This window comes from Lichenostomus cassidix, chromosome 2 (genome assembly GCF_008360975.1).
Source record: "Lichenostomus cassidix isolate B80296 chromosome 2, HeHo_3.0, whole genome shotgun sequence".
Classification (NCBI taxonomy): domain Eukaryota; kingdom Metazoa; phylum Chordata; class Aves; order Passeriformes; family Meliphagidae; genus Lichenostomus; species Lichenostomus cassidix.
Genome location: NC_139482.1, coordinates 66,312,240 through 66,329,934, shown reverse-complemented (window position 1 = coordinate 66,329,934; position 17,695 = coordinate 66,312,240). Strand labels below are relative to the sequence as shown.

The 17,695-nt window shown below is 43.2% G+C and overlaps 1 protein-coding gene across 1 annotated transcript in view; it reads left to right on the top strand.

Annotated features, from left to right (window-relative positions):
• BMP6 (bone morphogenetic protein 6) overlaps positions 1-17,695 on the top strand; it is an 88,190-nt gene that overhangs the window by 52,456 nt on the left and 18,039 nt on the right. Inside the window, exon 2 of the mRNA XM_085051942.1 lies at positions 10,477-10,669. Within this exon, the coding sequence (XP_084908068.1) occupies positions 10,477-10,669 (193 nt within the window). The remainder of the gene's footprint in view (positions 1-10,476; positions 10,670-17,695) is intronic.

The window sequence follows — 17,695 nt, the reverse complement described above, 5'->3', positions numbered from 1 at the left end:
TTTGACCTCTGCTCCAACCGCCCACAGCGGCTGCAAATTTTTAAATGTCTGACGGCTGCTTGGCTCTCCGCAGCATCATTATGTTGGTCGACAGCAGATGAGATTTCAGAGGTAAAAAAGTCACTTCCCAATTGCACCCTGCTCGCATGGCCAGTACACAGATTGAAAAATGGGATTTCAGTGACATGGTGGAGCAAGAAAACTCGGTTTTTATGAGCAAGGCATGCCAGGAGCTCGCTCTGGTTGACTCTGGCTGCATGCATGGTGGGGGCAAATCATGACACAGAGCTAGTTTGGGGAGAGTGCTTTGCAAGATATTATTGCCTCAGAAAGAGGAACACTTACCTCACATTGCTGTAATGGCTGTAAAATATTCTGGGATTTCTGTGTTTTTTCAGTTTTTCATGGTTGCTGCTCTTGAGCACTTCCCAGATGTGTTAGGGTTGCACAGTGAGAACTCTGAATGGTTCATGGATCTTCTGCCTTTGCTGGAGAAGGCTGTAGAATTGGTGAGACTTTCCTTTTTCTTCTTCCATCCCTCTTTGCCCAACCTTCACTCTCTTTCCTAGCTTTCTGGGCCTGAGAGAGTCTTGCCTGAACCTTCAGGGAACCTGTCAGTATGGCCAGGACAGAAGGGCAGGGAGGAAGGAGTGATAAATAAGAAGGGCGACAAGAGAAATAGTGGGTTTAGCAAAGGTGCTCTGGTAGATCAATGTCTTCCAAGGCTTTGTTTTTTCCAGTTGGCACAGGGAGTTGTCCTAATGCCATGGTGATGTTCAACCTCAGTGGTGGCTGGGAATCTCCCATCCTGGTGACATGTTGGAGCTCTTTCCTCCAGATCTGTGTGCCCAGCCGGCACATGGTGAATGGATGCACTGAGGGGAGCTTCACTTACAAACCCTGCTGTTCCTTGGACAAATATACATAGCCAGGAGTCATAGTCTTTAAAACACTTCATGTTTCTTCAGGCACTTCATGCATTTTCTCTCTTCAGTCTTCAGAGCTGTAGCATCTTCTTGCTTTGACTGTCACAAAGAGTGTTTGCTTTGTAGTTCTGTTAAAAGTTGGGAACTTGTGGCATCTCCAGATCATGATTTTACTCCTTTTATCCCTGTGGCCACTTTCTTAGGTGCAGTGCTTCCTCCTTTCTTGTATCTTCTGTTCTCTGGCTCATACCAAGTCTGGCGTCCTTCATGCTGTCTCACAGAGTGCCCTGCCCATTCCCCAAATCCCGTGCTCTTTGGTGGTCTTTTGGCTGGATGCTTCTTAATTCAGTTGTTTGGAATTGGAGCTCTGTGTAAAACACTAAACAGTAAGTGAGGCAACAGCATTTCGTGGTGTCTGCTGGAGTCACAAGTTGTGTCAGCAATGGCAGTGCCCTTGCAGTGGTCATGTAGCCTCCCTTGCAGGCTCCAGGACAGTGTGACAACCTCTGGAGCAGGGCTGAATTCTTCTGTGTATCAGAGTCTTGAGTGCTGGATTAAACCTTTCCAAAAAATTTATAAAACCTTAAGTGCTCTGGGCAGTATTTTTATGGGGAGTGATTGCATTTTGCTCAGGAGATATCTTTCTCAGCTGGGCTATTAAATGAAAAGCTGAAACCTGCCTGTGATGCCAAGAGATGAGTGCTCAACAAAATGAAAGCGTGCAACTTAAATTGCAAACATTCTTCTGTTGCCTGCTTTCCTACTTGCTGCTGGTTGATTCATAGTCATACCAATAAACATAAAATCTCACCTGCAGGAAAAGCAGGGAGGGTAATGCCCATAAATTTAAAAAGCTTTCCCATTTTGCACCACCTGCATTCTGAAACTTAGCTCAAACTTGCAGCTGAATTGTTTTGTCCTGCCTTAGATTCCTGCAGAAGGACAGATAGTTTTGAGAGATGGCACAAGAGAACTACGCCGTTTAAAAAATTCTGAAAACATTTCCAGCCCCAGTCGATGCACCCAGAGCAGCTGTGCTTCCAGGGAGCTGCGTGCCAGTGGCCGTGCCAGCAGGAAATGCAGCGTGACCTGTGGCGAACCTGCAGGGTGGGAAACGCAGCGAGAAGATTTCCACGGGCAGCTCTAAGTGTCCCAGGCAGTTGCTATGTGGATATGGACACAGGAGCCAATGCTAAGCCAAGGAAGCAAGCAGGAGCGGTAGGAGAATTCTCTTCCCACCACGTGCAAGCTGCAGAGCACTTCCGATCGTGTCTCTGTGCCGATGGGCTGACAGCATTGCCTTCTCCCCTCCCATGAGCTGGCTCTGCATGCATGAAGCCTGGCTGTGAAATAGAAATGCTTTTTGGAAAGCATAATATTATTTTAATCATAAATTATTTGGAAACGCAATACAGAAATAGCTTCAGATCACTTCTTCCAGAGGGGTGTTTTTGCAGTCAGGGTCTTTATCAACTTCTCAGTGGGAACTGCATTAATATTGCCACAAAAATGCAAACAGTAGTGCCTTTGATAAAGGAATTTGGCATCCCTTAAGCAGAAAGATGTTTTGTTTTCCTAAGATACAACACTGTTTTCAGTGCAGGGACCTGCCGTATGTGCCAGCATATGGAAAGAAAACGCCAGTTTTGTTAACATTTGTGTTGGGAAGCCGTGGGGAAGGAGCGAAGGAGGTGGCTGTGGAAGCAGTTGCAAAGCGATCTCTGTTATTGCAAGGGGGAGAGCCCAGGAAGCCCAAATGTGAGTCGGTGGCAGAGGTGCTGGTGGCCTGCAGTCAGTCTCCTCCCTTAGCTCCCTCCAGAGTGCTCTGCCAAGGGCTCTCCTTCTCCTCAGTGTCACTTTAACTCTTCCCATCATGTGCTACAGCAAGGCTGGTCCCCACTGCCACCTCTTCCCATTGCAGAGTTAAAAAGCTTTACTGGCCATACAGTACGCATCTTTCTGAAAATGTGAAAATGCCTTTTTAGTACTTTCTGGTGTCCCATGGGTATTATGTATTTGATTAGGGCATTATTTTGATTTTTAGACTGCCTTGGGTTCAAGAATCCTGAAAGGAAGCTGTTGTGAAACTATTTTAATCTGATTTTACAAGCTGATTCCAGCTTGATTCCCAGCACAAAGAAACAAAGAAGAGCTGTGTTGCATTTTTCATCCAAAAGTAAAACCCCCTCCTCCTTTGAAGCTCTTCTGTAGAGTGTTATGTTTAGAGAGTGATTTGCTATTGTTTAAATTTAATCTCCATAATTACATTGGGATTGGATTAATGATGGGTTATTTTCTGACTCATTATTTTTTGGCACACGCAGCTATTGAGCATAAAGCCAGGTCTTCATCGGATGTAAACTGGCATCACTCCACTGAAGTTAGTGGAATAATTCCACTTTACATTGTGTCAGCCCAGGTGTGATATTAGGACTGTTTTGCAGAAAGCACCCTTTTGGAGTTTGTTGGCCTTGAATCTTCTTATTATTGTAAAGGTGTTGAGGCATTAACTTACAAATGCATTGGATTTATGGTCGCACAGTCAGCCGTGGTCTCCACACCACCCCAGCTGGACCCAGAGGGATCAGCAAAAGGTGCAATGCCAGATTGACCCACAAGTACCTCAACTTTTTTAAAATTTAAAAACTGCCTTTTATCCCTGTGCGTGTGGGACAAATTCATCACTGAGGTCCAGCAAACTTTTACGTGCTCTTATCTATGAGAACAAACCTTCATCAGTTTGTTGGGGATACTGTACTGCAAATCCAAGGGAGATGTCTGGGAAGCAGAGGGGCTGCTTCTTTTTTGGAATTAGTTATTTTTGCTCATTCTGCTTTTCAGAAAGGGGTGAAGGGGGAGGAATTTGGGAAGATCTGGCATGTAGAAGGGTGACAGCAGGAGCAGTAGGCAATGGACTTGATGTAGGTGATGAATCCCTCACCATGATTTGGGTGATAGAAAAAAAATAGTCTTTCCTTGACAGATTCTGTGAGGCTGCGTAGAGTTGCTGCAATCACACAAGGTAGCTGAAGTTGCTGGGCTGAGACCAAGACGGGAAGAGATGATCTCCTCCACTGTTGTGCGTGTTGGGCAGGGAAGGGTTTCTTTCCAGACCTTATGTTTTAATGTCTCATCTGAGTTTTTTCTCTTTTAAAGAAGTGCCTTTCTCTCCACTTGTAAAATGATTTGTTGATAAATCATAGTTTTGAGAATGGGAAGGTTTTGCTTTCTACTGGATCTCTAGAGTAAAGAGAAAGTGGTCAGTCCTATCTGTAAGCCAGCAGTGGATTTAGGATGTCGCTGCAGTGGGATTGACCACTTACCTCTTTAGCTTGGTACCCACCTGGCAGTGGCATATACTGTGTATAAGTGTGAAAAACAGACAGCAGTGATCCTTTTCTGATGCATCCTCATGACTTCCAGGAGCCATCTGTTCTTGCTGCTGGCATGCTCTTGAACCTGCAGATCCACCTAGAGCAAAGTAACTTCTGCTTCCTTCTTAAAAAGCAGAAAGTAGCTCTAAAGCCTTTTAGTCTTCTCTCCTTCCTATTTGAAGATATTAAATTGGTACATTGTGCCCTTTGGGTTGTACTCTGCAGTTTTTAAAACAGTGTTTAGGAAATTATGCTTATTTTAGGAAGAAAGATCAGCCTTAGTCTTTTACAGTAACAGTGTGTCTGCAGTTGTGATCATCTGTCAGAAATGTGGGACAGTTTGGGAGACTTGGTATCTTTTTTCAGATTGACCTGCTGGATTTGGAAAATAAAGACAAGCCTTCAGGCATATCGTGGGCATCACTTCAGAGTAAAAAGAATGTGCTGCAGACCCCACCCGTGTAGATGCATTGAGAAACAGGAGGCAAATTGTAAGACTCAAATGAAGACTGAGTCTTGCTCTGAAGCTGGACATCCCTCAGACTGGGTGTACAAACTCCTACATTCTTACAGTCTTTTGCTTCAAAAGAAGCAACTAGCAACTGTAGACCAAAATCAAGGAGGGAGGTTTTAAGCTAACATAAATTTTGTTCTGTGCAAGATATTGTCAGCCAGTATTGAAGAAATTCTGGTGATGCCACTGTGAGTTCACAGCAGTAGATCAGACACAGATGTACATGGTCCATTTGTTAGAGGGGACTGTTGGAGCTTTAGTAATGATTAAAATATTTGAGGCCTAATACACTGTTTCATTGCTCCAGATGTGATAGACGTTGTTGACTTAGAGCAGAAATTGGTGATGTAATATGGAGAAATTGCCTTTGTGCTTATTATGTTGATGTGGTGGTGAATCTCCTGCTAGCAATTCCAGTACTCAGGTGTTTTCCCATTTTGTTTGGGAAAGGGTTATGTATTAAGACTGAGAAGAAATGAGTAGAAATGGCTTACATTTCTACTCAAACTGAATTTGTGCACACTCATGCAGAACTCAATTTGCATAAGCAGGCTAGGAATCCTGGCTGCTTTTTCTGGAGCGTGGCAGTTGTGGCCCTGCAAAACCAAGTCACTATTAAAGATCTTGATGTGCAAAAGATTCTTCAGTAGTTTCAGCTTTGCTGGGGTCAGGAAAGATGCAGAATTAGCCTGTCCTAATTAGTCCTTTCTTATTAATTTGCAACCCCACTCCTTCTCTGCACCCTCCAAGGAGCCAGGTTGTCATGGAAAACATAATTATTTATTTAGGAAATTTATTTTAAAAAGTCACTTCTGGAGCTCTAGGTTAGTATTTTTTACTTTATTACCTAGAGTTTCAACTAGAGACTTTCTTAAGCTGCTATTTTAATTCTCACCTGAGCACCTGACCTAACACTTTTCTCAACAGCTGAGAACTGGAGAAAATCAACAGATATTATGACACTTGGTGCTGCTGTTCTGAGTGAAAATTGTGTTTCCTAGGAAAGGCTGTTGACCTGTTATTTCTGCATACTGGTTTACTTCCAATCCAAAAAAAATGCTTTAAATTCCTATGCAGAAGGAGAGTTTATTTCCATGACTATCATTAGGCTTATGTTTCCTTTGTTCCAAGGTGTGTGCAACACAGTCAAATGGAAGTAGAATGGTATAGTTACCAAAATAGATGTGTTAATTTCTCAATTAATTTTTTTTTTCTGTGCAGTGTTTTTAAAGTAACAACTATTGTAAGCAGCATGCTATTTTTAAACCAAGGACATTTTGTGCTGAAATTGGCTATTGCAACACTGGGTTAGAATTAGAATACACAAAATTCAAAACCACAGTAACCCTAATTTTGCCATTCTTGCCTTTTTAACTGCTCAACAATAGTGCTGTGTTTGTACAGTATTTAAAAATATTTGTTAAGGGGAATGTAAAGAGCTACTGGCAGGCTTCTCTGTTAACTGTTTCTGCATGCTCTGCTACTTTTCTCAGAAATGGGCTGTAATGAAAACTCAGGGGTAATTCCAAAGTCCAGAGCTCACACCCTCCTTTTCATCACAAGCAAAGGAGCAGCTACCAGCCAGGATGGGGGCAGAGACCTGTGTGGTGGAGTGGGCAGTCCCTCTGGCTCACAATGGGCTAAAATCTCTCTTCAACATCTCCTTTCACAACTCGCCCTGATATGTGCAGCCCTGCATTTGTAGCCTCCAAGGATGTACTCCAGCAAAAGAATGGTGATGTTCGGGATAATACAGCCTGACCATGAAGATAAATTTTATAGGCTATAGTTTGTGCCATGACCCTGCAAACACTGGTTTTGCCTGACTTGGTACTGACATTCTGGCCAGCACTCTGGGAAATGGTTATGGAAGGCCGACACCACTCAGGGCTTCTGTCTTCCAACCTGCCCCAGCTGTGAGCTGCCTGATTTTCCCTGCAAGAGCTTTGTGCATTCTTATGTCCATCTTCAGATGGAAATTAGCTTTGGATTTCACATCACCAGTCAGACTGACCCGAATGTATTCATGTGGAAAAAATAATAACGGGAAAGCAGCTTGAGAAATGATTTCTGCTTTTTGCTGTTGCCTTGCATTTTGGTGTATGCTGTCTGTGTTTTGAATACAAGCTCATATGATGCATCGTAATGCGATAGCAATCCAGACTGGGTAATCCTGGGAACCAGCAGCTTGAATCTTGCCTTTCCAAATTTTACTGTTCTAAAACTTGTCTTCTTTGTTAAAAATGAACAGTTTCCAGGGGGCAAAAAGCCCCCAGAGGCGGACTGTTGGCATTTTATATTTTTAAGCTGTCTTGCTGAATGAAAACAGTTGATTATTAGCTTGATGGGGTGACAATGAGTATATAGAACTTAAATATCTCACCACTCCCACAAAGAAAAAAAATCCACCCTCCATTGTATCATGGGAAGACACATAGCCAGAAAAACTTTCCAACTCGTTAAACTTTTATACTTGCTTCATACAAGCTTAATGTAGGTTTTTTTCCATCCTGTGATGTTGTTGGGCTGCTTCTGAACTGATCACAGTGGAGGAGGACACCATCATCTTAACAGTACTTCTTTCTTATAACAGAAACCTGCCTTTCTTATAACAGAATAAACTGAATTCCTTAATCTGAAGGATTAAAAAAAGATTTCCTTGTTTGTGTGTTTCAGGTTGTTTATTCTGCCAAGCCTGATAACGAAATCAGTCTGAATGTTTCCCCTGTAATCAGTTTAGTCAGCTTCTATGATTGTGTGGCCTATTCGGGCAAGGACAGGGATAAAGGAAGAAAGTTTTAAAAAACAGGAAAATACTATTGTGAATATATCAGGCAAGTTATAAACTGGGAAAGGGTAATTGGAGTCAAGCATCATACCTGCTGCTACTTGTCATGCTCTGTGGAGAGATGTTTTGGTGGACTTTTCTTCCTCTTGTGGCTTGTGTTTGACTTTTTAGAAGAGGACTGTGGGAAAATACTGATTTAAAGGACAAGAGTTTGGTTATATCACTTTTAAACTGTGCATTTTGTAGTGATGAGTGGAGGTCAGGCCACTGTAGCTGACTTGAGGTCAGAAAGGAACAACAAAAAGTGATGTTTGGTCTCATTTTGAGCCCCATGCTATGTGGGACAGCTCCAGGCTCTCTCTTGTGTGCTTGGAGAGACTATATCACATCTTGATGTTGGGCAATAGCTGGCAGGAAGCATTGATGATTCCTTTGCTGTCTCTGGTGTAATTTTAGCTTTCTGCCACCCTGATGGAGTTCTGTTGCTTATCCTAGTTGTGTCCTTCCCCTTGCTCTTCCTGCTTCTCCTTTATCATCCTCAGCCACGAGCCTGGGGACAAGCCGCCTCCCCAGCAGGTCAGCTCATCCCCGTGACAGCACGGAAGGGGGTGTGGGTTTCAGCTGGTCACTGCACCCATGAGCGAGGATATAGCGAGTTCTAAATCGAGAATCATTGCTTCATATGTGTGCCTCTCCAAACCCGTGGATTTAGACATTCCCTCACCATTAATTACATCCTCTCATCTTTTAGCAGTGAGTAAACAGGCCAAGCTGGGCACATCCTGCTGCAAGCAACCCAATGCAGTTTCTCACTGGTTGGATGCTTGCAAGTTTCTCAAAGTACATGGCTCCACTCTTTTTGGAAGTGCATCTTGTGGGACTCTCTTCAGGATGGGGAGTGATCAGGCAACTCTCGTCCCCTCGCGGTTGGAGTACATGCAAGTGACACCAACCAGTCTGGTATTGCCAGAGTAGATCCCCATTAAATGCAGGGGCAGGTGCTTCAAAGGGAAGCCCATATCAGCCATAACCAATAACCAGAGAGGTAATTCCTGGTGGCACCGGAATTGTGTGTTACCATCATTTGCCTTGGTACAATCTCTGATGGAGATGCTGAGCATCAAAACCTCATTTCTGGGGGCTATAAAGCCCAATCACCCACATTTGTCTCTTGTTTGACATCTGAGCTACTCTGACAGATGCAGTGCAAGACTGACAAAATTGGCAGCAGTGTCCAACTATGACAGCAGTTTGAGAATATTTGTGTTTGCCTTGTGGCAGCCCTTAACGCAGCATCCCCAAGTGTGGTGTGCCGCAGAATGCTCGGCAGCAGTCATGCAGAGGTGAAAAGATTTCCAGGCGAGCTTCAAAGAGAAGGATGTGACTAACTGTCTCACAGGGAGCCAGGACGTGGACCCAGCCAGATGAGGCAGCTCACATGAAAGGGCTGCCAAAAGAAAGGGAGAGGACGGATGAAACGGTGGCTGGAGAATGAGAAGGAACAGGCGGTTGGGCAAGGTAGAGGGGAAAGTCTCCATGGGCTGTTTCCAGCAGCTGGGAGATGTCTGTTCTTCAGGGAGGTAACCTGTGGGTGAAGTGCTGAACCTCAAGCATGTTGGCTGTCATTCCTGGCTCTGCCGCAAGCCTCCGCCGCCTGTCCTTGGACAAGTCACTCTCCTGGTGACTCAGTATCCCAGCTGTAGAACAGGGATTGCTGCTTGCCTCATGGGGATGTTGTGAGGGTAGGCTTTGCAGTCCGATGTATTAAATGGGGGGGAACAACAGAAAGTGACCACAAAGACAAACAAGAAAAGGGATCTGTTCTTCCCTTGAACGTAATCATGTCCCTAATGATAGTGTCATGGTGACTTATTCATCACTGACATATACTCCTTCAGTTCCATTCGTGGGAATGGCTTTGTGTTTTTACTTTTTGTCCCCTCAGGCTTGTAAAGATGTAATTTTGTATGTTTATATAATATGTTACTGTTTTCAGCAATTTCTAATAGAAAATTAGAAAAAATAACAAACAATTAATCAAAGTCAGACTAAACTGAGATTGTAATCAAGTAATGCAAGAGTGTGACTAGACGCAGAGTTTGAAAAGGGAGCCTCAAACAGAGAAAATGCAAATCCTGAGGCCTTAAGAAGGAGGAATTCTGTTTTGTATGCATCTTAAACCCTATGCCTGAGAGTGTACCTGAGGAGGTCTAAGACCAGAAACCAAAAGGGGTCACTCTTCAACTCTCTCATTCTCAAATAAATTTCTGCAAAGAAGGGGAGTTCTGGTTAACTTTACCCTCAAAACAAATGTTGCGTTAATCATATTCACTCACAAAGTGGTCCAATGGCTAGTGCACAAATGTGGGAGCCAGAAAACAGCATGTTTTAGGGCACTTAAGGCATTGGTTGACCTGGTGCTATAATTTAGTTCTGCCTGTGCCTGTGTGTGCTGAAGCAAAGTGGAACTACTTGTCTCCTCTGTTAGAAGAGGGCTGTGAGACATATGGAAATGCTGTAAAGAATATGGAGAGCCACAGGTGGAAAATGCTGGGAGAAGTCACAAGCTTCAGAGTTTTACACAGGAGCAAAATGCATGGTCATATTTCACCTGTCTGAGCTGTCTTTTCTCTGAAAAATAGGAAATCCCAAAGGAATTGGCTAGAGAAGAGAAACATTCATCTTCACTTAGTACTGTATTTGAAAAGCTTTAATTGCATAATTTTTCCTGGTGCTTGCCAGGGCCATCTTTGGAGAAAAAAGTAAGATGTTTAGTTTTTTTTAAGGCACAGGTGGCAGCATGTAGAAACCTTTTGTTGATAAGTTTTAGTCATGGTTCCTTTTCTTCATTTTCCTTCCTTTTCCCATCTGCAGTTGAGTACGACAAGGAGTTCACGCCTCACCAGCGGCACCACAAGGAATTCAAATTTAATTTGTCTCAGATTCCTGAGGGTGAAGCCGTCACAGCCGCTGAATTTCGGATCTACAAGGACTGTGTTGTGGGAAGCTTTAAAAACCAGACCTTCCTTATCAGCATCTACCAAGTGCTGCAGGAACATCAGAACAGGTATGCAAGAGGGGACTCGCTCTGTGCCACCAGCTGCTGTCCTGGAGAAGGCTGAGCTTGTGCATTAATGTTGAGAGGACTGAAAATAAATATCAGGTTTGTTCATGTTAACAGGGTTGTGTTATTGCTTCGGCCTTTCCTTAGGGGAAACAGGTATAGTAGAGTGCAAATGAGTGTGTGACTTAGCTGCCGGCTTTATCTGTAAATAGAGAAAGAATCGGCTGAGAAGCAGTAGATTTTTAAACCACTGCTGACATTGCTCTTGGGTACTGAAATCCACATATCCCCTTTCAACTTAATACTACCAGCATAAAGAGCATAGCCTGTTTGAAAAATACAGGTAATTAGTTCAGACTTGATCTGCTCTCAGCTGGACTTATATTAAAGTAAACAAAGAGAAAGAAAATTCAGCATGCTGACCAAAGGTACAAAATCACTTCTGGTCTTTCGGTGGCAATGAGAGAGGAAAAGTGAGAGAGGCAGGGTAGAAACTGTGACACAAAAATCCAAACAAGTGTAAATGGAGTGATTAATTTAAAAAGAGTAATGTTTCAGATGGAGGAATCATGTAAGGCTAAAAGATGGAAATACATGGTCAATTAAATGTCAGAGTAATGCTGTGGTACAAAAGTGTTTCATTACTTCTACTAAAACTTGTCAGGACTGTAACTCCTCCTCTCCTGCAGGCATTAAAAAAAAAAAAAGAAAAAGAAATCAAAACCAGCAGTGTTTAAAAAAAGCTCCATTTGTTTTCTCTGTGAGGGCTTCATGGGTGTTTTCCTTTCTGCTCCTTCTTTCTCCAGCCTTTCCACTGGTACCATTTGGAGGGGTTAGCTTTTGATGATTGGCAGTTCTTAGGGCAACATCAAAAGGCTCGTGGTTGTTCTGTGGGGAGTGTGGCCTCGGGGGAAATGGAGAGAAATAGTTGGTAAATAGGTGATGGGGAAGAAGCTATGGGTTTTGGAAGATCGGTGCTCACTTTGTGCTTGAACTTGCAGATTGCTGGAATGCCTCCTGGGGTGATGTGCTTGCTGGTTAGAATATTACATCAATGCCCACTTGAAGAGCTGATGAAAGCCCAGATAGTCAAGCAGATTTCATAGATATTAGCTATATTGTTCACTGGGAGCCACATTGAAGGAAAAATGGCGAGTGCTGGTGTGCTTTAGATTCCACAAGTAGAAATCCCACCTCAGGAGCTGGAAGAAAACCTCTGCCAAGTGTCTATGGAAGAAAGTGATACACTGCTCTGTGACTGTCACTAAGGCAGGACACAGAGTAGAACTGTCAACTTTTATGTACACATAGCATTTTCCAGAGCAAACTGAGCAGGCAAGTCAGGCATTGCGGTAAAGAGAATAAAGTACAGGATAAAGTACAGGCCATGGCCCCTAGTATGCCCTGCTCCTAACAAATTTACAAACTGTTCTGAAAGTGGCTGTGTGCAACAATGCTGCCAGGACCTTGTATCTCCGTTTCACACACATATCAGAAACATGCCAAAATGGGATTGCTCTGTGAGGCTGTGGCATGTGTCCTTTGGCATCTGCATGTGCTGGGCTTCCTTCACAGGAAGATGCTAGAGACCTCCCTACGGACAGAGCAGGGGCAGCAGCTTGGGGTGGTCTCTGTCCAAGAGCTGGCAAGGATTTTCAGTTCCCTTCCACCACGTTCCTTCTGCCATTGCTGGCAGCCATGCTGAGGGGATCCCGCTGCTGGGACTGGGAATGGGGAAGTGGCTTCCTCCAGATCCAGACTGCCAGCAATTTGCCTCCTTCCTGACAGGGGCTAGGCGTGAACCGCTGACCCAGGGATGAGTGTCTGTAGTTCATTACTAACCTCTGACTCATCCAGTCCCTCAAGGCTCCCTTTTTGTTTCTTTTTCTACTTTATTTATTTACTTTTACTGGTGGGAAGGAGGGAGACGTTTGGCTAAAGCATCTTGTGCTTCAGATGAGTCTGTGGGACTTGTCACATCATCCTCACAGAGTGGGCAAGATGTGGCTCACAGATTCTTGCAGCTGTAGAAAGAACATGCCCTCTTCCATTCTTTTTTCCTTTCAGCTTAAAGGGCTCTTTCAGTTATATGTAAAATATGAAATCACACTTGAAAACGTGTGCCTCTCTATAAACACATGGATAGGCTCATATTTTCTGTACGTACCTGTGTAAAAAAAGTGCATATATGCCCTTTATATTAAAAATACCCAGATGTTAAAAGACAGTTAAAAAAGGATTGTAGAAGCTGCAGGTTACTATTCAGTGTTATATGCAGTTGAGGTCTGACTCCATTAGCTACAGCTGCTACAATGTTCACCCATGTCCAAATGTCCAAATGTTCACTCTCACTGGTGACCTGGGTGATTTTCACCTGTAATCATTCTTGAAAACAAATACTAAAAAGTTGTATTTAATTGTTCACTAATGTCTCTGCATGGAGGGGGAAAATGCCTCAGATTATTCAGGAATGCCTTAAGAACCTATATTGTTTGAGTGGTCATGGGTTTTGATCATCAATTCACTTGTTTTTACTGGGGAGACAAGAAAGTCCAAAATGCTTTTTTTCTCGCCTTTTTTCTCATGGGATTAATTTGGAATACAATGTTCTCTTTCTCAGTTCAGAACACTGGAAGGTGAAATTATAAGGAAAAGAAAGCACTGGTTTTTGAAGGCTCTTGCTAAATATTTGTAAGGCTTCTATTGAAGTTTAGAAGACATCTTATGAGCCAGAAAATAACAGCTGTCTTTGACTTAAAAAAAAAACCTACTAAAAAAAGTTGTGTCACACTTCCTTTAGACTAATGGTTTTGAATGCCAGCCTGATATTTCCTGACATTTTATGACATTTTATTGCATGAAGAGGAGTCTGTACAGATTTTGAAGTCTAGCTGGTGAACTAGCAGGTGAGAGAGAGGAGTTGATGTCACACCTTTTTTCGTCTTCTTCTGCTGACAAATATTCCTTCTGGTCAGGAAAACTCACCTCTAAAGGCTGCAGAAGATTCTGTTAACATTTGCAGTCTTCAGAGAAAGTTCAAATACACCATATGAATCTTGGCTTTTATGAGGTTAACAGTTGTCTGAGGCAATTATTGGTAGCTACTAAAATACTTTTGGGCACAAATAATTCTTAAAAGGCAGCTGGCATGTATAGATTTAAACCAGGAATCTACAATGGAAAGGCAGCATGCACCTCTGGGGGAAAAATAGAAAGAAAAAAAAGTCTTGCCTACTTCTCTCAAACAAACAAGTTTGCCAGGACAGGAGATAAGAAAAAGCTTCAGTAAATACAAATCTTCACCAAAACTCAGAGCCTGGAAGTATCCCTTGGCTCCAATTAAGTGTAATGAAGTGGCTTAATTCAGTATTACTTGAGCAAAGGGAAAAAAAAGATCATCTGGACAGTAACAGCATGAGCGTGTGACTCCAGCCCAGATGTGTGCTGCTGCACGGATTCATGAGGCATTGCTGGCTGCTCCCTGATGGCTAAAAATGGAACCAAGCCTGAGGCTAAAATTTCTACCAGTTACTGAATTATCAAACTGATTTTTGCCTCTGTAGACAAGGCTAAAATCAAGGCCTATATGGGCCCATTTGAGACTGTCTCCTAGACAGACATGTACAGAAAGAGAGCATGAATGGTCAGAGATCAATGCTGATTTAAACAGCATAAAAGTTCTGGGCGAAATTTGACCTTATCCCACCAGAAATATGAAAAATATACTAGTGGGGGCTCCAGGCAGTGAAACTCACATTGAGGACAGTGTGGTCTATGTACATTCTCCCTTAAAAAAGAAAACATTTTTAATACTGACTCACTTGTGTCAGTAATATTTTCATCTCCCCATTCCTTCCACCCTTTCGTAAGGTAAGAAAAATAGTGCCTAGAAACTAGGCTTTTGTTTTTTAACCAAACTGCGGTTAACAGCCATGTTTTGTCATAACACAAACTGCTGGATTTGTCAGTGGGATGCTGCCAGGAGATTAATGAAATCCTCAGGATGGATGGGTCAAGCTTGTGGCCAACCATCAGCAGTATACATTTTGGATTTTGTGGAAAAGAGGCTTCACCAGCCTGGGCTGAGGTGACATCTGGTTTGCTTCGAGGGGAATGCGTCTGGGTTTTGAAAGAGGCTGTGGACTGTAGGGGCTGATGCTGGGAGAGGGAATGGGCAATACATCTGCCAGACGTTGCTGCCCTTCAGCTCCTGACCCCCACAGTTTTAAGGGATTGGGCTGTTTGAACATTAGGGTGGGATCTTCTTCTTCTTTTTTTCTTCCCCCCGGCCCCCATCCTTTGGAATATGCAGGAAACAGGGACGTTTGCCAAAGCACCGGTTTAGCAAGCCAAGTGGTTTCAGCTTCCAGGTGCTGGAAGGTGCTGTCCCACCTTGGCTGTATCTGACAGACTGTTCAATTTCAGCAGGCAGGAGCTACACAGCCTCAACTCTCCTCCCTTGTGTGGTACCAATGCACAGCTAAACCTGGCACCTAGGCTTGAGTCTAAAGTGCAGCACTGGTTTTTGTGGGAGAGCCAGCAAAGCCCTCTGTCATTTCTGATGCCTCTTGGGAGTGGAATGCCATGTAAACAAGACCTTTACAAGGGAAGGGAAGAAATGAGTTTGTCCCTGAAAACAGATCATTATTTAAACAGTTTCTTTCTCGGAACTTCCATGCCCTCACCCAGAGGGGTGTCAGGTCAGGACTAGGGAAGGCAGTTTATGGTTGATCAAAGACGTTAGTCCTTGGTTTGGATCATCAGTATGTTTTCAAGTGTAAATATCCTGCTAATGCAGACCTCAAAACACTCCCACACTGTCCAAACAACTGATCTATGAAAAACACAGTGGCCTGTGTTAGTGATCAAAGGAAGATACGGTACCTTAATGGTCAGTTTATTAAACAGTTTCGTTTGCACCCAGAATGAAATATGAGGACGTGATGGTCAGGAAGATTCCTCCTACGTGAAAGGACACATGTGGACATAAGTGTGCCCTGCAGAACAACTGCCCGGGGACCATGTTCTTGTTCTACTGAACACAATTCCTTAAGGGTTAAGGCACTCATTGGCTTTTAGCTGCCAGTTATAGTGGTAATAAAGTCTTCCTTTTTGCAACAGGATATTTATACAAATGTGATCCGAGCTTCTAATCTAAAGGGCAAATTGATTCAACGGCAGTGTTTATAGCTTAGAAAATAAATAACCCTCCTTGACTGGGTTTTGGAATGGGTTGTGTAATACAAATGACAAAGCTAGCATCAATCTGTTTCAAGTTGGGGTCAGATTTGTATATAGTGTGCATATATTTGTATATGATAGAGCTGTTTCCATGATGCTATAGAGAAGTGTCTGTCCGCATCTCAGTTCAGCTCCCACTGTGGGTATGTGATTTGTTGTGTTTTAGGCTGGTTGGTTTAGAGTAGTTTGAAAGTCAGAGTTACTCTGGATGAAACTTGCTGGTTCCATAACCAGCTGGCATGTTCTGTCTAAACTAAAGAATGCCATATCAGTGCCTTATTTCTTTACTTAAGGGACAAAGATAAAATCTACCTCTTTGCCTTCTCCCCCATCTTCATGCGTCAAATTGCATTTAAACACTGAAGTGTAGCACTGTAGCCATCACTACATCTAGAATACCCCTTTTTCTTAAAGAATTGTAATTAAAAAAGAAGAAGATAAATACATCTCTTATCCCTGTGACTTGGGATGATTTCTCTCTCTCTCTCTTTTTTTTTTTTAATTATGTTCTGGTTGGTAAAATATTCATCCCTCAGATCTGTAAAGCTCAAGACCTTAAGCTGTATGGGTTGGGACACCTTTGCACTCAAATATCTGTGTTGACTTTACTGGGGGTTATCATAGACCTGTAAGTTGAACTTCTCATGGCCTTGGTGTCTTCTGGCTCTAGGCTCTGATTTTCCACTCTTTGCCAGAGACAGCTCTGAAACCTGAATTTCACCCTGCTGCTCTGGAAGACTTAACTCTCTGCCCTTGGTGACTTTGCTGCCAGGGGTGATGCACACGGTGATACAGGAGAGCCTTTTCAGCACAGGGGCACTCAGCAGAGCAGTGGAGGTGCACAGCTGAGCCTATCCATCCCTTCTAGTGCCTTTCCATGTCTGGAGGCATCCAGGATGGCTTTCTCCTCCCTATGCTGAAATGCAGACCCCCTCCAGAGCGTCCCAACATCTCCATTCTTTTTCTTCATTCTCCGTGCTTTTTTTCCTCTGCTGGCTGTCAATCCTTGCAAATCAGTGCCCAGCTACTGGTCTTCTATACTATCTTGGATGCAACTTCATTTATAGGTTGACATTTCTTCATATTTCCTTCCTTGTTTCTAAGAAGCTCTTATGGGCTGTGTACATCTCTCCTGGCCCTCTGGCAGATGGCACTGCCACTTCAGGACAGCTAAATTGAATCTCACTTCTCATGAAACAATAGAGACTACCTTTGCTTTCCATGGCAGCTCACTCCAGGTGCTGGCATTCCCCTGCCTGAGGCTCTCTGTACAGGGGAGCACTGACAGATCAAATTTTCTATGCTGCTGTAAAATCTTTGGAGTGCTGACCATTGAGATATACTAAGTTGTTAAGGTTTTGCATTGCATCTCTTGGCAGTACCTCATGCCGTGGGAGCTCCACATAAGGTCCATTTTGTAAGCAATAAACAATTTTAAATTCAAAGTAGTGCTTACATCTACAGCAAGATGGGAGATCTACAGGTCTGAAAAGGCTGCAGTTTCAAAGTTTTATCTGTTTATGTGAAGCTCTGTCCAACTCTGTAAGGCAGAGTCAGTTGTGGGTAAGAGTTATTTGCCCACTGAAAGTGGATAAGAGCAAATAATCTTGTTAGTCTGCTATACGCAGGGTAATTTTTACAGAAAGTTGATGTCAATGCAAACTAAAGACTCTGATCCTGAGGTATGCAGAAGAGTATTTAGAAAGTGCGTTAATTAAAATGTAGATTCCACACACTTCTGTGCAAAATTCCCTTTTGAGAAACTGCTGCTAGGCAGTCTAGACTATT